The sequence below is a fragment of the Nicotiana tomentosiformis genome, chromosome 9 (assembly GCF_000390325.3).
Source record: "Nicotiana tomentosiformis chromosome 9, ASM39032v3, whole genome shotgun sequence".
In the NCBI taxonomy this organism is placed as follows: domain Eukaryota; kingdom Viridiplantae; phylum Streptophyta; class Magnoliopsida; order Solanales; family Solanaceae; genus Nicotiana; species Nicotiana tomentosiformis.
The window spans coordinates 20,846,011-20,867,618 of record NC_090820.1 but is presented as its reverse complement, the minus strand read 5'-3'; the positions used below and the strand labels follow the sequence as shown (position 1 = coordinate 20,867,618).

Below are 21,608 nucleotides of genomic sequence, written 5' to 3'. Positions count from 1 at the left end.
TTTTACCACTAAATAAAAAACTAAAAATATTTTCATATGCCTCTAATTGTTCAAATTTATTTTAAAGTGAAAAAATAATCTTGTCTACTACTCTCTCCAATCCATAATAAATGACTTTTTTGGCTTTGATTTTGGTTCAAAATAAGTGTCCTTTTATATAATCGAGAAGGAATTAACTTTATTTTTTCAAAATTTGCCCTTATTTACATATCTCTATGTGTCAAGTTAACAACATATAAATTTTAATTAATGATAATTTAGTCAAAATATATTTTTATTCTAGGAGTCAATATTTTCTTAAGGGGCACAACAAAGGTTAAAAAGTCATTTATTATGGACCATAGGGAGTATGTATAAAAAGTAATCAACTCTAAAGGACTCTTCGAGAGATTTTGAGATTTCATTATTAACATTTTCCTCAAATTGTTTCTTCCGATATATTACACGTTTCTTATGAAATTCGGGTTCGATATTAATTTCAAATGCAATTTCCTTGGCAGAAATCAAAGCAGTTGCAAATCCTTTGTCTCTATATTTGTTAAATAAAGAAATCAAACTTTTTCACCACATAACTTTTTTAAAATTTATATATAACCTATTAGATGTAAAAAAAAAAAAAAAAAAAAAGTAGGGCCTCCACAAATATGGAGCCTAAAGCAGTTGCTTTACCTGCTTTATGGACGGGCCGCCCCTGCTTCATATTGAAAATATTTTCTCATCATAAATATGAATTAAGAAGAGCAAACTACACTCTATAACCCCTCAAATTTTTAATAGCTCATATTTTTTTTCACTTACACGAAATGGCCTTTCGGCCCAAACATATTACATCTAATAGCCCGAAATGGCTATTTTGTATATTTGTTATATAGTGATAATCTATTTTATATATTCGTTGTATAGTGACAGTCTATTTTGTATAGCGACAGTATATTTTGTATATTTTTTATATAGTGACAGTCTATTTAGTATATATTTTGTATAGTGACAGTCTATTTTGTATAAATTTTGTATAGTGACAGTCTATTTAGTATATTTTTTGTATAATGACAGTCTATTTTTGTATATATTGTATATAATGACAGTCTATTGTATGTAAATTGTATAGTGATAGTCTATTTTGTATAATTCAGTTACACTTTCATGTTTGCCCACTTTCATGTTTGCCCATTAGGGACCCATTAAATCTCGTGAATACAAACACGGCAGAATTCTCAACCCATGAAACCAGAGAAAAAAAAAGGCCTGATTGCTTTCAATTTCTCTTTCTGACGTTCTTTATTTTTGCGCTCAATTGGTTGTCTTTTCCGGGAAAGAAATACGTAGTACTTCTGTAAATATAATCAATTGCCAAATAAAAGATAGGAAGAAAGAAAAAAGAAAAATACAAGGAATTGAAATACCCAAAATGATAACTTACCACCTGGAGTTTAGGGGGTTTGTTGCAATTTACCCTGTCCCCGTTGACCGTGGAATCGCCGTCTCTGTTTAGAAATTGGTTATATGTTTTTGATCTTCTCATTGACGCTGAGACAGAGCGGAGGAGGATGCCATAGAGAGGGGGAAGAGTGGCAGTAGTCTTGGCTAGCTTTTTAATTAGTTTTGGACTATAAAATGCATAATGCAATTTTGAGGCTAGCGGCTGATATTAGTTTTATGAAGTTTGCTCAATTAAGAACTATTACGTAAATAGATATAACCTATTATGTTATGCTTTAACCGTGAAATATGAGAGGTAAAAAAGAAACTAACATTTGAATAGGCGATTTTTAGCAACCAAACACTGAAGAATGAAAATAGAGTTTGGGGGGGGGGGGGGGGGGGGGGGGTCTAAGTTTGGTAGCGAGACTCAAGGAGGGAAAGAGGAGGTGAGGCTGGACTCGCAAGTCATCCCTAGGAGAGGGAGTTTTAAGTACCTTGGGTCTATTATTCAGGGGGATGGGGAGATTGATGAAGATGTTACACATCGTATTGGGGCGATATGGATGAAATGGAGACTCGATTCCGGTGTTTTGTGTGACAAGAAGGTGCCACCAAAACCTATGGGTAAGTTTTACAGAGTGGTAGTCAGACCAACGATGTTGTATGGGGCTGAGTGTAGGTCAGTCAAGATCGCTCATGTCTAGAAGATGAAGGTAGCAGAGATGAGGATGTTGAGATGTATGTGCGGCCACACCATGTTAGATAGGATCAGAAATGAGGTTATTCGCAATAAGGTGGGTGAGCTTAGGTGGTTTGGTCATGTGAGGAGGAGGAGCACAGACGCCCCGGTGAGGAGGTGTGAGAGGTTGACATTGGAGGGCCTACGGAGAGGTAAAGGTAAGCCAAAGAAGAGGTGATTAGGCAAGACATGACGCAACTTCAGCTGACCAGGGACATGACCCTTGATAGGAAGGTATGGATGTCGAGGATTAGAGTAGTAGAGTAGGTAGTCTAGAGTGTTCATAACAGTAGTATTGGCACGCAATCTCGCTTTCTGTTAGTAGTTGGTTTTTATGACTAACCATTATTTTCTTTCATTGTTGATCACCTTATTGTCTTGTTGTTTTTATTCTGCTTTTATATGGCTTTTTGGTATTGTTCCTTCTTGTCTATATTTTCATTAATGTGATACTTATGATTTCCTGAGCCGAGGGTCTATTGGAAACAGTCTCCCTATCCTTACAAGGTAGGGAGGGGTAAGGTCTGCGTACACACTACCCTCCCCAGACCTCACAATGTGGGATAATACTGGTATGTTGTTGTTATTGGGTTCCTACACGATCTCAGATTAATATACACTAATAATTAGACCAATGAACTGGGTTCCAAGCTAAATATTCTTATAAAATTAATGATTTTAATTTTAAAAAAACAGGGTCTAGGCAGGTTACTGGGTTCACGTGAACACGTACCTATTGCATTAGATCCGTCCCTGTAATTAAGAGAAATAACTTTTAAAAAAATACCATGAATTTTGCTCAAACTAAACATAATGAATTAAATAGAAATAAAAAAATCTAATTGGGATATAGTTAGACATTCAAAAAGGAAATAAGATGAAAATGGTATATCATAACTAAATAAAAATTAGGAATATTAACTTACATCAGAATTCACCTCAATTTCACAGGTGATGGTGAGCTATATATACACAGGTGGAGAAGCTAACACTAACCCAAAATTGCTGCAGCCACTGCAAGTTGAATTGCTCATTGCATAAAATTCTCCAAAACTAACAGTCTAACAATGCACATCTGATATACAATTTTTATACACCAACTTGAACTCTTCCGCAACAAGCTGATAGCGGATTCATCTAAGCGCGGTTGAAGGTTCCAGGGAGAGACTAGTCGTGCCAAAATTACGATGCCTACCATCAGCAATGTTTGTTAGCGGAAAGCCATAATCAGGAAGTTGGTTTATTAGAAGAGTTTCCAGTTGACAGGCTATGCTCTTGCCAGGGACTAAGAAATATAGGAAAGAAGCATTTTCCATTCCCTCCTTCAACCGATGAGCACGGATTCGGCCCTCAAGATCATCAGTCTGTACAAATAATAGAGAAAGAAAATGTTAAGCTATAGTATGTAAATTGAAGTAATAGTTCAAAATAACCAAAAGGACTACTAGCTTTTGCAGATGTGCCCATAGGATTCATTTGGATAAGTAAATGATATCTGTCTGTTGGACCATTCATTTCAAAACATCTTTGAACACAAGTACCTCCACAAATTTGAAAAAGCATTTCAAAGAAAAGAAACTTCTGAAAAATAGCGAAACAATTTATAAGAACAAAATGGGCTCAATTCTTCATGAGATGCAAATGTGCAATGCTTCCTCCAACTCGTAAAGCATCTTGATACAATTTAACATCACATAAAACAATTGATTCGACAGCATATGGTTGCACTTTAGGAAGGGAAAAACGTACCTGTCCAACGTAAAAATTTTTGTCAGGTCTTAACATTATATATACGCTTGAAGCACCAATTGTTGATGGAGCTGGCTGTTCCCTGGCAGCAATGAGAACACACTTCACCGCTGCCACTTCTGACGCATTTTTCACTTTACACAGCTCGAATAACTTCTTGTGACAGATAAGAGAGATAGCATCTTCAAGTTCCTTGCTTGCACTTCCCATTCGCTGCATTAATTTTGTGCTAGAATCCAAAGATATTTGTCTTGCACCATTTAATTGGTCAGAGATTTTATCTGTGCTATTGAGGTCAAAATCTGAACAAACAGGTCTTATTTGGTCTTTCTTCTTTGATATCTGATTCACATAAACTGAATTATACAATACTTCTGCTCTTCGAATCAATATTTCTGGAATTCCTTCTCTCTGAGCTGTTTCAAATGCTAGACTCTCTTTACAGACCCCATCAATAAGTTTCCAAGTTGGTATTGTTTGACCGTCAACATACTCAGTTCCCATTGCTTTATACACAGTCCTCTTGGTTTTCAGGGGTAAATCAAAAATTCCATGCAAGTGGGTTGATACAATTCCCAAACAACCAATTGCGTCCAGGGTTTCTATAACACTTCCAGCAATACATGTCCCTTTGGCCGTTTCTGTTCCTCGACATATTTCATCTATAAGCACAAGACTTCTTAAAGTGGCACCAGTAACCAGAGAACGAATTTCAGACATTTCAATCTGAGACATGTTAGACAGCTGAGAGTCAGAATGTTGCCTTCAGAAAAGCCATGAGACACTACTATTTCAGCAAGGAAAAGTGAAAACTGATGAACAAAAATACCGACACCTAGAGTCAAGATTATACACACAAAAGACTGAAATAGCTTCACTCTCAGAAAGAACATGTCATAAATGAAACTAACTCCGTTATCACCTATAGATTAATCAAAGAGACATGCAAAAGAAGATGACTCCACAATTAGGACCAATAAAATAACTAGAAGAGAAATATTACCTTTTTGTATCATAAGAAAACTATAGTTGAAAACCAGAACTGCTAGGTACTAAAGATTTTTCTGCCAAGATGACCACAAAAAGTTCTTGTCATACATCCACTATACTAATCAATCCACTCTTCAGGGTGGAGAGGATAAGGAGATAAGTCGCACCGAAAAGTCTAACTAAATAATTCCAGGAATTATCCATCCCTCTTGACCATGGATTACAATCAAATACAAGTATTCTTAACAAGCTAAAATCATCAGGAGCAAGCAAATGCATGCAAAGAGTGAAACGCCTAGTTGCTACAATCGCGGCATGCATCATGATACAGCACCTATGTTTTTGTTCTGTTTCCTAATAAAGAACTAGGCTTCTAGCAAATAGGACGAGAAGAAAACCGTCTATGCTATAATTTCAAGAATATGGAACATATAATGTACCTGAAATGAACTTTTTCCATCAGCAGGACTATCATATGATTTCATATGCAGCATAATTGAATCAAAATGAGGAATGACAGCTGATTCAGCTGGAACCATGAATCCACACATTCCTAACAATGCAGCTGCACACAACGATCGCAGCAAGCTTGATTTGCCCCCACCATTTGGACCTGTCAAAAGAAACATTGACTGCATATCTACTGTATTCTGTACACCAGTACCTCGCGTTGCATCAAACCAATAAGGGGATAGACCAATTATCTTCATTCCCATAGTTCCATTAAGTGCCTTTGTGTCCTGCATTTTGATGTCATGTAATTGGAATAACACATAAATATATGAATACTTGCCCAAAGAATGAGACCAGTTAGATGTTATATGTTGCTCTTTATGCAATCTTCCACAAAAAGTACCACAGAGCACTAATGCACCAGTCAACCCAACCAAATTCTGAAAATGTATTCTCCTGCAACTAGTTGTGAAATTTTTCAAATTCATCTGGGGGATATGTGATGTGTTAATTTTATTCCAACCTTTGGAGCTTGGAGGTACTAATGTTTTAACACATCAAAGAAGTACAGATTCGGAGTACCTGACATTTGTTAAATTGTGTGATTGTTGGGAAAACCCAATTCCTTCTTCTCCCTTCGCTGATAAGAAACCAAGATTAAGATTATGAGCTCAAATCAGGGGAAAGGTAAACAAGAAAAGTGAAAAAGTAATGCAAAGTTCAAAACACATTCATATTCATCTCTTCAAAATAAAAGCCTTTCGCCATTGGCAATTGATGAGAAAATTTCAGAAATTTAACAACTTTACTGCTTGAACTGGAGTTTATAATTTTAATCAAAAACCCATGACGGAATTTATGGATCTTAAGTAAGCATGATAATAATTATTTAAAATATCTGGAGATGGGACAAATGGCATCTAGCAGCATCACTATGATTCTTTGTGTAGAGAAGTATTAAGTTGTTCATCAGTGCAAAGTCATATTTCTGAAAAGGAACCTTCCACATTATAGACTCATGATCCAGTTGCAAATACAAATGCAAATATCAGAAATAAAGTAAATATAAAAAAGATAACTACACTCTTTAGGGAGCTTTAGCCAACAAAAACTAGAAATTGCAGGACCCCCACCCCCAAAGGTGTGGAGGGAGAGAGAAGCAGCCCCTAAAGGAAGGGATGAAGAAACTGCTTTTTGATCAGTAGGATGGTGCCACTAACCTCACATGAGAAAATAATGCCTTTGTTATCACAATCAAGACGGACGCAAAGATAAGTATATTGATCTTAGATTGTAATTCAGAAGAAAGTCCCCTTAGCAATTCCAAGACCCTTGATTTTGCCTTAGCACTTGCGTCATGGTACCTGCGAAAGAGATCCAAAAAATTATTTAACAAAGAAAAAGAATTTCATTGTAAGACACAAATCAGCTTCAATGTAAATGTAACATAGGAACCTCGCTATTGCATCTTCCACCCTCATTGTAGTGAACCATTCTTCTCCAACCTTCTTCCCCTTTGAATCTATAGCAGGTCTGAGATGCTTAATTTGTTCTTCACCAGGCGTTCCAGCCCAAACAGTTGGAATAAATCGCTTCCCCTTAAACCATACAGCTTCATGCTCTCGAGCATACAGAATCTCCCCTTTGATTCCTCCAAGGGGGGCCGTAGTGGCCCTTATTCTTGAAACAATAGGCAGGAAATCTTCTGTTATCTAGAAAGAGAATGAAAGCCCACTTAAATATTTGTGAATTTGGTTCTCAAGTTCATTAGTATAAGATTCTTGTGTGCCTCTTTTTTCTATTTTCTTTTTTTTCCTTTTTTTTTTTTTGGCTTGGCTGGGATTCGGATCCGACTTCCACGGTTGCAGCTGCTATAAAGTACAGGTAGAACTTCTATAGCGTCAACATCTATTTGGCTGGAGCAATTAAAACTACTTTTTTCTGAAAACTTAAATTTTACAGATCACTCGTTTCAGACTCATGATTTCAATCTGGTTAGTCCCCCAGCAAAGCCATTATACACAAAAATATAGCTAGGTCACCCCCCCCCCCCCAAAAAAGGGGTAGAGCCCCAATGGCATGTTACATACTTAGAGCAACCAAGGTTATACATTATTAAAGCAACCAAAGGCTAGCACTGCGACCCCAGAAACAGTATCAATGGCCAGGGCTGAAAACCCCATGCTTCAAAATCAATCAACATAAATTATCTTTAGAACCAACCAGATCAACAATATCTCAGTTAATTCCGCGCCACTATTAAAATGTTACTACCTTGTTTTATTTGTCTATCGATTACCCCAAAATTGTTCATCGGTCAGTACATTCCTAGATAATATTACTGGATTTATCAAAAAGGCTTTTACTTGACGTTGAAAAGCTGACTGCCTTTACAGCAATGTATATCTTAGATAATGAAAGAGTATTAAAGCGCACACAGATGCACAACTTGTAAATCATTAGGATTGTCGAAGATAAATAAAAAGAGACTCACAGCCAAAGATAAAGCATCTGCAGCCTTGTCTATTTCTGCATATGCTTCCTCCAAATGGATCCTCTTGACACGACCTTTCCACGGCGACTCCATATCTTCAAAAAAATCATTTGGGATGATAGGATAGGAACTTATCTTTTGATCACTTTCACCATGTACAGATATTATTTCACTGATTCTACCAGAAATCTCTCCACATTCATTCACCTGAAGTAACAACGGGTTAACCTTAATCAGATCTAATATCAAAGCGCCTTTTGCAAGAATGGCAAAAACAAAATCTAAGTCAAATTTGTCAATACCGGAGAAGCTACGAAGAGCACACGGGGCACGTACCTAACTAAAGAGGCAAAAAGTAAAATTGGCATAAACCCTACTTGAGTAGAAAGACTTACAGAAAAAGCAAGAGGCCTGTGCATGTCTCTTACCAGGAAGCTAAACTATGATCAACAAAGTTTACAATTCTAGTATATTCAAGGATTACTACAAACCTCTAATTGCTATTAAACCTATGTATACGCTATGATCCATTGGGTATGTCCCCCAAAAGAAGTATCACGATTTTGTATTCCTTCAATTCTTTTGATGATCTTCATACATTTAAGCTTTCTACCGATCACCTAGAGTTGTAATAGAGTTGACATAAAAGGTTCTTGCCAGGTATAAAAGGTAGACGAGCTATTACAATGTTTAAAGAAATTTAAAAACCTAATGCAAGAGTCGTTCAAATGACAAGATACATTCTTGCTAGAAAGTTACTAAGCTCATACAATGCAAAAAGCAACAACAAAAAAGGCTGAATGATTCCTGTCCATCTATCCCAAACTGGAGTAAACAAGACTATTGCTCTTTAAGCATCACTCAATAATTTATATACTGTACAGGAACTCTACGTGAGAATTGGATGTGGAATAGAAGCCCCAACATCACTTACTAGTGTATCAAAATCGACTTTTAACCCAGTTGCCACCCAAGTAGGATCCATCAGTGACTCTAAAATAGCACGAAGCTCTGAATTTCTGTACATCTGCAGTATTTCATCGACCACATTCTTTATTTTGCAGAACTCTACGTGATTTGCCTCCCTCAACTCAAGCAACTTGACCAGCTGTAAATAGACAACAAAAAATCTCAACAGTAGCATTTACAAACTGAAGCATAGAAGGCTAAGAATTGTTTGAGAAGGAAAAGCAGGAAGAGAGAATTTTTTTTTTGTTTTTTGCTTCTTCTTTTTACACTCTGCTGAAGTTTTCCTACCTAGCACAAGGTTTGAAACTCCAAACACATAACATAATGCCAGATCCAACTTCTTATGGAATGAATAGTAGACAGAAGTATCAATGCTGCTATTCTGATGACAAGTTCAGAATAAGTAGACAGAATTAATGGACTTAATGTATCTCCAAAAAGCATGGTACATCCAAAAAATTCATTGCAATCATCAGTTTTATTGCATTATTCATAACGGAAAAGTTTCACACCAATCAAAGTAAAGAGGGTACAACAAGGAAAAGTTCGTCCAGAGATAATAACTCAACAAGAGAAACCAATCTTATTCTGAATCTCAAAGACGAATAAGCAACAAGAAACATGTGATGAATTCAGACGAAATAATCTTGGTGCACAAAGGGCCTCGGAAACTCCAACATTAAGATCTAACTAGCTACCAATTCATTCACTTTTAAACTGGGAAAAGAGAGGGCTGAGCAGTCATTGAAATCACAGAGCCTCGGACTTTTAATCAAAAGGCATCAGCATCTTATGTAGGCTCTTATTTCATGCAAGAAATCTTACCAAAATAAAACAACCCAAGTTTACTAGTTAAGATGCAAGATTTTGTTACAGCAAATGAACACAACTTCATTGCGAAATATCTGCATATCTACTGAAAATAAGTTGTGCAGAAGGAATAAATTGAATATTGAAGTACAACCTTTGCAGATGAAATACAAGTAAAATCAGGAATTGAACATGTGACACTCATCATAAGTTTGCATGCCTCTGCAAAAGCAAATGAAAATATTAGTGTATAAAAATTAAATGCGCCAGTTATCGGCAGTGAAGATAAAAAAGAAGGCACGGACATATAATCCATATTTGACTCCTCTAGAAATTGCATTGACGTTAACAAGTCTCTCTCCTTCCCTCCCCTCTCCACATCAGGGCAAAAGAAAACAATAATAATTATGCCTCAATCCCAAACTAATTGAGGTCAGCTCTATGAATCCTTCAACTTAGCTCCATTTGAAGCATTTCATTCTAATACGTAGTTTTTGTCTTTTACAAATTAGGATTTCTCTGTTACTAGAGGTTCTCTACACTTTTTCCTAACAAAGCTCTTTAACAAACTAAAAAGACTTGTGGCAAACCCCAGACTTAGAGTAAGTGTACCGACATGACTAAGTCCTAATGTCAACAAGTTGGGCATTGCCCAAATTAGGGCAAATTAGCCACTGTTCAACCTCTGTGATCTTAGCTGAAAGTCCGATACCCCTTGTGCTTTAAGAAAACTCAACCTCAATGGGACCTCAAAGCTTACAGCTAGATCTTAGCTTCACTAAACTGCGAAACTATGGAGCTTCTGTTGACTTTATTGAGTCAACTTTTATTTCTGAACTAGTAGTAATAGATTTTTATAAGTCAATAGAGAATATCAGAGAAAAGCATCCACATGTTTGCTTTAAACATACATATGAGAACAATTTCAGCAAAATATGATCTTCAATAAGTTTTCTACAAAATAGGACAAACTTTTTGTTTTATAAACTTTTGGTACACCCATAACATAAGGCCCTTAAATTAGCATAAATGATTGGATGCTTTTTGTAGAGAACCATGTTTTTATGTAAGTTTTCCACATTGAGTATACCACATGCATACAGTGACTTTCCCGCTGATCAATGAAGTAATGCTTCTCTTTTATAAAGTAATAAATTTCATTAAAGAAAGGGCAAAAGCGAGCCTGCATACAAGGAGTATACTGAAAAATAGGAAACCTTAGAAAAGTAACACTTTATAAAAGAAACAATTCTTCAAAATCCCAAAGCTTTATTAGATTAAAAGTTTGTTACAATGTGTTATTTGCACGTGAAAACTGAAGGGGGGGGGGGGGCAAACTTTTTTAACTATCATGGATTTAACACACAAAAAAGAAGGATAAAAAACAATTAGTTAATTAAAACTCTCTTTTTAGAGAACATACTTGCAGAACCCCACTAGTAAGGTTCACCTGTTCAAGAGAAAAGAAGATTCTTATTCTTTGGTTAAGCAAGGAAATAGGAATTATTATAAAATGCATGAATCATATAGAGCATTACAATCATCAAGACCTAAACAATGTGTGAGAGAAAGAGTACAGTGGGGGCTTCACTCACTATGATGTGACAACAAAACATAGTTAAAGCTGTAAATATGACCTTAAAATTGATCAAATCTATCATGCAGTAATTCGTGAAATGATTGCCGCCATGAACAAGTGAGAATGCACGAATATCTACACAAGGCATTTCTCACCTTGAAGTTTTGAAGCAATCTCATAGGCCGGTGGATTTAAAAGAAGATCCCTAACATACCTGATAGAAATAATATCACAGACATCATGAATACCAGAACGACAATAAATTTAAAAAGGACATTATAAAAAGTAAATGAACAATCCAAAAAATGATACAAGTTAGACAAAAAAGATACATGTTAACTACCAGGAAGAATAAATAATCACTTCAAAGTAGCATTCAAACAAAATTCAGTATTCGGCAGGTCGTAACCGCTGAAAGAAGAGGAGTTATTGACCTGAAAACTTTCTCTAAAGAAATACTAAGTGGGATGTACAGTTTAAAATGAGGCCTAAGTGAAACTAGTCGCATGTATTAAGCAACAAAAATCAGAAGGAATACTCCACTTCAGTCTGTGTTTGTTAGGGGTTACAGCTCTCTTGTAGCTTGGATAGAGTCTACTTAATCGATGAAGTGAGGGATGTAACAAATATAAGTTTTAACTGTGTTCCTTGAAGTATTACCCTAACCACATAAAGAATAGAAAAACTCTTTTGGGCGATTCATGGATGATGAGTATATAGCACTAACCCATATCCAATGGATGCAGTCTACAAAATCAGCTTACAACAACGGAGTAAGCTACTCGTCAAGTGTTCACGTAATTTAAAATCAGCTTAATAGAAAGGATTGACTCGTCGCTATTACCATGGAGCAAGGAGGAAGAATTACAAGTGTGGGAACAGAGCTACACAAAACTAGGCAAAGAGCTATGTGGTATGGCACAAGGCAATCTCTAGAATATATAGGAGATCACATCCATGCAAGTATGTAAAATTTAAATCATCAGTATTACTTTATGGCAGATTAAAGAAAAAACAGATTCCGCAGTGAAAACAAAAAGGAACATTATTTCTTTATTCTTTTCTAACTAAAACACCCAGACCACAGATCAATTCTTTGAACCCCATGTACCCTTTTCCTCCTTAAACTTAACAGTTACCTCCCACTCTCTGACCCCCCCCCCCCCCAAGTATCCTTCTGTCAAGCTAAACCACGAAAATAAGTGAACCTGTAAATTTTCAGAGATTGTGAAGTACCCATACATATGGACCTCTATACAACAAAAAGATAAGTATCAGGTCAGATAAATAAATTTGAGTTCTTAAGGAGCTATAGGTTTTCAATGTCAAACAGAATCGGTCATTGTCCAATGCTGCTGTATAAAACAGTGATCCCAACACCTTTGCTGCTGATAGTTCTGTTGCTGAGACGAGGATATTGTTTGGAGCAAAAATTATAGCACCACATATACAAAAACATTTCCTGCCGATTTATGTGGTGGTGGTTTTGGGGGGGGGGGGGGGGGGGGGTTTCTAGAAAGAAACAGAGAGAACTCCATGCAGTAAGCAGTTGTTTGCTGAAAAACGATGCTCACTTACAGAACTGGTAGACCATTGCAGTGTGGAGGAAGCAACACCTTTAATAAACATGGAATTCCTTCGGTTGGAATAGCACCTAAAGTTAACAAACCCCAGAAAGTGATGTTTTAGCCTAGGGTGACACCACCAGACAATGACAAAATGCAACTGAAATGAATAATTTAAGCATTACCAATTTGTGTGGCGGTTCCAAGGTGTAAAGGACGGGGCCTATTTTCTGAAACAACAGTGACATTTCTAAATGTAATGTCATCATCGAGACCATAAAGCTCTTTTACCTGAAATTGCATTACTTTTCATGTAGTTCAAACTGAAGTAACAGGTAGTGTCACAAAAAATGAATGATCTGAAGCAAACCTTGAACAAAAGCTCATCAATAGGATTGCCATCCAACCATTCGTGCTGTCTAGCATTACATTCTCCCCACAAAAGTCCACCTTCACCAAACTCCCCCCAACGTGATGTTCCTGAGAGGAAACCCTCCAGCAAAATGAAGGACTGAATAACAATTACATATATAAACAGAGTAAATTCTGAAATTTGAACTACTATATCTCCACCTCCATTTCACAAATTTTGCTAACTCACATGAATATTTCTCGCTACTTCAAGTGCCCTAATTGTCTCTATAAGAAAAAGATTGAAAGTAATTACGTGGCAATTGCTCCATTAAAATATATAAATAGAGTAAGTTCTGAAATTTGAACTACTATATCTCCACAGCCATTTCACAAATTTTGCTAACACCCATGAATATTTCTCCATACTTCAAGTGCCCCAATTGTCTCTATAAGAAAAAGATTGAAAGTAACCCATTCAGGTTTTCTGTGTCGATTAGCTAGTAGAATCAGTAGTGTAGGTTGTCATACATTGACAAGTAGGCAGTTGGAAGTGAAATTATATAAAACTGGTGGGAAGAAGAAGTGGGTATATTTGTAAAAAAAATTGAACTGTGGCTAAATTTTAAGTACAGGCTAACAAAGTGGCGATAGCATATAAAAATGGCCAATCAAATTGTTCTCCTGCAGTGACACGGTGAACTGGTCTCTCTATCTCAAAATTTAACCTCACCCACATTATATCCAAACAGATATATGCAGCTAAAATTAGAATGTCCGAGTATGTGGGTATTAGCCTATTAGATCCCTTACATAAGCCACTTTGCTCCCTAATTAGCAATGATAAAAACAAAAAGAGAGATCTGCAAACCTGAAGTATTGTTCCTCAATGAATTATGCAAAAACAAATGATGGCATTGACAAGTACGAAGCTTGGTAACTAAGGCTTCTTCAGTTAGGCCATCCTCCACAGAGTAAGTCTTCATAGTCTCATAAACTGAGATAACGCAATACCCCTTCGCTGAACGGGATATTCCTGTATCCACCAAATAAGAACTCTTAGTTTGTGATTTGCAAATGAAATTTCTTAATCTTTTTGTAACTAATAACTATGAGATGCTAACAAGCCAAAAAAAGTCTTTTTAACTTAAATGGTCAAACAGCAGTCAACTCGTCAGTAGAAATGTAGAGAACTTCTAGAGTAGGAAAGCTCTGAATTATCAAATTTTGGATTGAAATGGGTCCATATGGAGCAAAATAGATAGTGATGATTCATATAACCGACTCTAATTAGCTTGGAATTGAGAGTAGTAGTTGTTGTAGTGGTAAAGCTGGAACGTGTATTGGCAGGTAAGAAAATATTGATAAATACAAGGGCAACATTATGAATACTGGTAATGATAAGACGTCAGGCCTGGAAGTAAACAATTTACAATTAGAATCAATGACTCTGTTCTTGCAAAATCATTTGCGTAAAAACATCGGTTCCATAAATGCCCCATTATTTAGCTTCAATACTAAATAGCAAGAGAAACCAATCTATGCAAGAATAATTTGCTTTGACATACCAACAACAGGCATTGGTTCTGGAAAATCAAGATCTTGATCATCTCCAACAAGGCCAAAAACATAGGGACTGCCTGGATGTGCATGCCTGAAATATTGAAAACAAGTCAATTGTAAGTTGCCACAGGTTAGGACTGTCCAGCATTGTTTTCTAATAAATAAAAAAGTCAGTGATGATGGTCTTATGAATATTTGAGATACTTTGGTTTATGCTAGCATGCTGAAAAGCTTAACTTCTTTTTTCAGAAAAAGAGTTAAGCTTTTCAGCATGATAGCATAAACCAAAGCTTAATTCGCATTTCTCACAACTAATATTTTTGCATCATCGACATTAATCAGATTCAACTGTACATGGAAATATCCAAGAGATACAAACATTTAAAACTGTATAATATCACCCAGAAAGGAAATTGTACTTATCAGAAACCTTGAACTATTCACAAGTAATTACCCTGATATAAATCTGCTTTTACGAGCACGAGCTTGAGTTGGACCCTGAACTTCCTCCACGACACACTACAAATACAAACATGCCACAGCTGTACAAATTACTATTTCTGTTTTTGTGCATGACTAAAAGAAAGTGATTGACAAAGAGGCTGTGGAAGTAATATGTAGAAAAAAGATAGAGGGAATAAAGTAAGAAGATATCAAGACAAGTGGTAGAACATCATTAGAAATTAGTGCTTCAAGAAATTAATCAGTTTATAAGTTCACTAGTAAAAGACAACACTTTTAAGAGAAAAAGCCAACTCTTAAAACAACAACATATCCAGTATGATCCCACAAGTGGGATCTGGAGAGGGTGGGGTGTACGCAGACCTTATCCCTACCTTGTGTGAGGTAGAGACCAGCCAACTCTTACAAGTTCATTAAACATATCAGTAAAAATTACCATTCCATCCTCTCATGTATAAAATATATAGAGGGACACAAAAAGGATAATGAAAGTTCCAACAGAATGTTTGGGGATGGCACAAACCACAGAGAAGCCATTACGTGTGAGGTCATCCAATGTCTGTCTTAGATTCTGCAGAAAGAACAAAAAATTGACAAAGTTTACAGACAGAGTGAAACTGAGAGAGTATGAACACAGAATAAGAGTAAACAAATAACAAAAAGTCTATCTTAAAAAAACAACGTAAGGAATACAGGAGGAACTCAGCATACTCTACTGGCAGTTTTCTCAAGCATTATTATGTAGGAAGATAACTGAATAAGTAAAAGGGATTCTCCATCAACAAACTTCAAAAAGAACGAGCCATTTATACTTGAAAGTAATTAAAAAGGAAAAAGGGAAGGGGAAAAAAATGAGAAAATCAAATGATCTCCCTATTTCTTTGGCATATTATCAGCTTAGATATATTTAAAAGCTTCTTTACCCTTTTAAAAGAGGTAAAGAAAACAAATCCAGCTTCAAGCTCAGCTTCTACATGGTCAGAAACAAGATATCCTTAACGGAACAAAATCTGGTTCAGAAGAGAAATTAGTTCTGAAACCTACGTTAGCATGGAGGTCCATTCATGCAAAATATGTGATGTAAAAACTTTTTAAACGGAAAAATTAATTCAACCTTTCCTTTCCTGAGGGCCAAAAACTAGTGGCCTCCAAATTCTTGGAGTTACCTGTTTTAAACTATCTATGATTTTCACAGAAGAGAAAATTGAAAATATATATAAACAGAAAATGAAACCAGTACCACAACTGGACAACCAGCTTTCGGTATACTATCTGAACGTAGGCCACCAAATGGATTTAATCCAGCATATTCCACAAGAATACAAGCATCGAATCCAATTGCTTCATAAAAATCGCCCACCTGGAAAGTCAGAGAATAACAAGAGGCACTCATCATTGACTTTGAGTAGAGTCCTCATAGATTGAGGAACTGATACGTGACTTTCAAGCACATGTAAAAGAAGAGTAAATGAAAGCTGTAAAATCATACTCTGCAAAGTAAAACTTCACGCGGAAATTTTGACTTGAACTGCAACATCTCCCAGTTAAGTGTTCCATCTTTAAGACTGATAAACATACGAGGTAGCCTTTGTTAAAAATTTAAGTAATATGGGACAAATAATAGACAAGCAGAGACATAGGCATATGTATATATGTATATTTTTACTTGTCGGTGTGTAGATCGGGCAGTTACTAGTTTGTAAAAATTTATCTTGGTACGGTCGAACTTGAACGGTACCCAAAAAGCAAAAAATCTGTTGCAAAATGCTTTTTGACGAATTTTTGATCAGCCTGGATTCTTTTACTTTTCAGCAGGATTCCCTAAGCCATGTCAAACAGGAAATAATATCGTTACGGTTTTTTGTGCAATTTGCAAAGCCTAACCATCATTTAGCGCATTATTATTAATATATTTATGTCCATGTGAGTATAGCCAGAAAATTCAGCTAAAAAATATTGAAATACGTAGATACTGCAGTTTGCACTTTGTGGAGTTCACAAGTCAACAACTCACTTCTGACAGGATTATATCTATATGAGGATATTAGACCAAGAATGTGCAAATACAAAAAAAAATATCAGCAAGGAAAGACAAGGATATCTTAAAGAAATCTAAAACTCTTCTCAGCAGAGTTTCAGATTCCAATTCATAGAGGAATAAACAAAGTAATGCAGAAAACCTACACATGTTAGATTAACGGACTAACACCTGTAGGTGAGCTTTATGGAGCACAAAAAAAAAAAAGAGATTCTCCCAGAACCCTTGATTAAACTCCTCTCTAAGTTGGAACAAAAACTAATGTAAAAACTGCATAAAGGAAGGATAAACAGACAATTTGAAAGAACTGACCTTCCGTTTCTCAAATTTGTAGCCACACCGAGCAAGTTACAATATGTTAGCCTCTTAACCAGTAGAACAGAAGAAGGCTTTCTCAAGAATTCCATCCTCTACAAACATAAAGTCATGGTGGCAGAACATTATACCATAATTAAACTCTTGTTTACACTTGTTTAAAAAAAGGAAAAGAATCATAGATTTGCATCTCGCAATTATCAATCAACCCAGTCATTAAGAGAAATGTAAACTACCTCTTTCCACCACATAATGTTAACATAGTCTTTTTCCTCTGGAACACCTTTTGGTTGTTTGAGTTTTCTTGCGGTTGTGGTAAACAACTTTCGCTCCTTCAAGCAGCATATCCGCTCTCGGCACCTGACACTATGCGGGTGAATACAGAAATTGGAAAAAGAGTATGTGAATCCAGAAATTTGCCATCAGTTGTTGATATGAGAGTTTTATGAAATACTGAACTCAAAAGAAAAAACATATGAAGCCTGAGGTTATCTTATCCCAAAGCGTAGAATGATAAATAGGAACTCTCTTAGTCATAAATATAAATATGTTCAACTCACAACAACCTGTAGATCAAACACTGTGTGTGCCATCAACCATAAATGGCTGATTATTCCTCTATTTAATGGTTCTCAGTTTACCATCAAAATTACTAGAAAATACTCTGATCCTCTTCACACCTTAAAACTTTCTACTTTTATTTATTCAGCCCTCAAAAATATCTTTCCATAGACCATTTAAAGAGCACCAAGGTACAGTTTCTATCTGTGATTCAGCCTCAAAGGCTCAAACTGATTAAAGATCCAAATGCAAATTTCAAGAAAGTTTCTACAACTTGTCCAAAATAGGACGGGGGCAGGCTCTAATAATGGATCAATCTCAAACTAGACAGCATCAGAACCACCAGGTTTGCTACCCAAAGGAAAGTTTCGAGCTTTATAGCTAAGGAGGACAAAGCTCCTAATCCCATCGCTTAAAGAGCAAGATTTTATCTGAAAAACCAAACCCCCACTAGTAGCAAGGATTGAACGGGGTTAGATAATCTATCACATGCTGATTTCGTCTGGAAGAAATCAATTATATAAGAAGAGAAAGCCATTAGCTTTTTATAGTATTTGTCTATCTTATTTTATCATGCAACATTGAGCACCAAAATAGAGTTTATTCAAATCTCTACTTCCACGATGCCTCAAGAAGAATCTGAAACTGGTTGTCAGCGGAAGTAGAGCGATAACAAGCAAGCAGAGCATTCACAAAGAAATGGTGTACATGGAAGGAACAAAGCAGTGGTGAGCAACTACTCAAGGAGTGATAACTGATACCTATTTTACTTGCCCTTTTTTAAGGCAACAAAGTTACGAAGTTACCCTTATACAAAAATAAAGCATCGAGTATGGAGTCATGTCAGCTGTAATATAAACTAGGCTATAAAAAATGGAGTCTTAACCTGTGGAAAAGAAACTACGCTAAGGAACACAGAAGCTTCACTAAAAAAAGAAGCCAAGAAACAATGCTACTTCTCCAGTAGCCCCATCAAATAGGAAGAGCAAAGGCTTTTTTTTTTTTGTGGGGGGGAATTACTGACAAATGAGCTTTTCTTTCTAATTAGAAAGAGAGAGTTTTTGAGTTCTTAGAATGAGACAGCACATTTACAGTTCAATGGCAAAATGAGATTGATAGGACCACCAAGCTAGCAGATCAAAAAGATTAGTACAAATGTCCTACTCCTGCCTGTCCTTTTTGACAATGAATCCCCTATTCAAGCACATCTCCGTTAGGTAACTCGGGGTCAATTTTTCATACAAGCCCATCTATCTAACCTATCATTTGATGGACGGACCCTCTTGCAGCTCCAACATCCCTTGTGTCTATATGGGAGCTTTTTTTTTAACTAGCTTACTCGAACAGATAGAGCAGATGGTCTAGATACATTACTTTTTCTAGTGCTTCCATGATGGTGCCTCGCGACACAACACCGTGCTATTGAAATAATTCGTCAGTAGAAATGTTCACCGACTATCAATAGTACTATAATTCCTATTACTATCCTTCACCCATGCTTTTGATCTATCTTCACTCCAGAAAATTAATATGGTCTGTGATAGCAAAAGGTGGAGTCTTAGGCAGAACATGCCGCCCTAACCTGAAAAGTAGCATGACTAAATGCCAATTTAAACAGTGAAATCCAACATTTTTGACATAATGAATGACAGCTAATTCACTCAATTTTCTCACATCCAATTACAGAAATGAACTTTCGGGTACGAAAGATCGAAAGCATCAACCTTGACGAGCACACATGGAGCCACTGCTCAAAACCTCTATATCCCCATTTCTCGTACTCAAAATAAGCCCAATTGTTTTTTAAAACAGCTCACTGCATTTGGTCATCTTTTAACTTCAGGAGGAAGAAAATCTGAATTCCTTAATAGGCTTCACTCAACTTTCCAATATAAACACACAGAAAAGAATACAAACAAGTAATACTCCTTTTGTCCCAATTATGCGACGCTCTTTCCATTTCCATCTATTCTAAAAAGAATGGCATCTTCTATATTTAGAAACAATTTAATTTTAAACTTCTCATTTTTATACTTAATGAAATACTCCATCCGTTCAATTTTACCTGTCAAGTATTCTAAAAATAAATTTTTATTTTTACTTGTCACTTTTCGCATATAAAGAGAAAAATAATTTATTTTTCTTGTTTTGACCTCAGCATTAATTAATCATTCCAAATCATTTTTCAAATTCATTAAGACTATACACCCCTCCAGGTAGGGGTAAATCTGCGTACACTCTAACCTCCCCAGACCACACCTGTGGTGTTGTTATTGTATTAAGACTATACACCAAATATTATGGGTATCATGGTAAATTATGCACTTTATTTATTATTTCTTAAAGGGTGTGCAGCAAGTAAAAGTTAATTTATAGTCACACAAATATATATGACACGTTTAAAAACAGGTTTCACAAATCTTTGTTTCTTTCTTGAACTCCGTGTCTGGTAAAAAAGTAAATTATTCATGAATAGCAGTGGAAAAGCACAGCATTTTCAAACTATATGACAACTCCTTGCCTCTGGGCCTACGGTGATTTCTCCATCCCACCCCCACCACCACCACCACCCAAAAGCAACCCAACAACTAGTGACCTTTCTCCTCCACACACATGAGTATGTACATAAAAGCATTAAACTTTAGGCAAGAAAAGACTTACAGCGGAGGTAAAGAGTAAGAGAAGAAGCGGCGGCGAAGTGGGAGTGATGGACGGAGGAAAAGGGAGAGTGACCGCCAACGCGGAACTGAAACGACTACGTTTTTCGCCGTAACCCAACTCATAGTAGTAGAGTGTGTGTGTGTGTGTGTGTGTGTGTGTGTTTTGTTCTTCCCGCCAGAGGGAACCTAAGAAGAAAAGTACTCTTAAGACCAAAGTGAAGGAAAAGCCCGGAAAGTGGAAACGGCAGCCGTGTCGGAAGGAGGGACTTTCTTTATTTTCTTTTATTTTTTCAAAAATAGTTTTTTGCTACTTATATTTAAACGACAATTGCACAAATATTCATTGTTAGGATGCTATTATAGATTAACTAAACTGAAATACTAAAATTCAAAATACATCGGTTAATTTCTAAATAGATGTCATTTCTACGAGTTTTTATGGTACATCATATCAAGTTCAACAGAGCATAATGGATCTATCAATAAAATATAAATTTGTCTATTATTAAATTTAGATTTTCACTTAAAACATCCATAATGTATAAGATTAAACACTAAATAGTCTTTCAAATATTTAGAAATCTTGCACGTTTTGTCCTATCTGACTACACGTAAGTTAGTATAATCACATGTCATGTTTCAAACGTGTAAAGATTGACTTGACTATTTTTCTATTATTTCCAGTTACTTTGAATTATGAGTGAGAAAGTAAGAGCTTAGCTTTGTTTAACCCAAAAATAGATGTATCGGTCAAAGTTAATATCAAAAAAAAAATGAATTATTAATAACCAAAATTATTTTACTTTCTTGTAATTCAAAGAATAATAAAAATAATATGTAAGGAAAGAAAGCTCATGGTAGATCGCTAATCTCTCCCAGAATTGGGTC

The 21,608-nt window shown here is 36.0% G+C and overlaps 1 protein-coding gene across 2 annotated transcripts; it reads right to left on the bottom strand.

Moving 5' to 3' along the window:
* Positions 1–3,034: 3,034 nt before the first annotated feature.
* LOC104086476 (DNA mismatch repair protein MSH1, mitochondrial) lies at positions 3,035–21,016 on the bottom strand. Of its 2 annotated transcripts, none has more exons than XM_009590733.4 (22): positions 20,722–21,016; positions 17,736–17,859; positions 17,497–17,594; positions 16,636–16,711; positions 16,387–16,506; positions 15,670–15,717; positions 15,139–15,203; positions 14,690–14,775; positions 13,993–14,157; positions 13,141–13,250; positions 12,956–13,061; positions 12,784–12,859; positions 11,361–11,419; positions 9,781–9,848; positions 8,782–8,955; positions 7,848–8,054; positions 6,809–7,065; positions 6,574–6,717; positions 5,936–5,993; positions 5,341–5,640; positions 3,911–4,636; positions 3,035–3,525 (listed from the first exon to the last, which is right to left on the bottom strand). In XM_009590733.4, the coding sequence occupies exons 1-22, from the start codon at positions 20,841–20,843 to the stop codon at positions 3,295–3,297; spliced, it is 3,420 nt and encodes a 1,139-aa protein (XP_009589028.1). In that variant the 5' UTR covers positions 20,844–21,016; the 3' UTR covers positions 3,035–3,294. The 2 variants fall into 2 exon arrangements, with proteins under 2 accessions (XP_009589028.1, XP_009589027.1); XM_009590732.4 differs by having other exon boundaries at positions 17,736–17,865; positions 20,722–21,015.
* Positions 21,017–21,608: the final 592 nt, after the last annotated feature.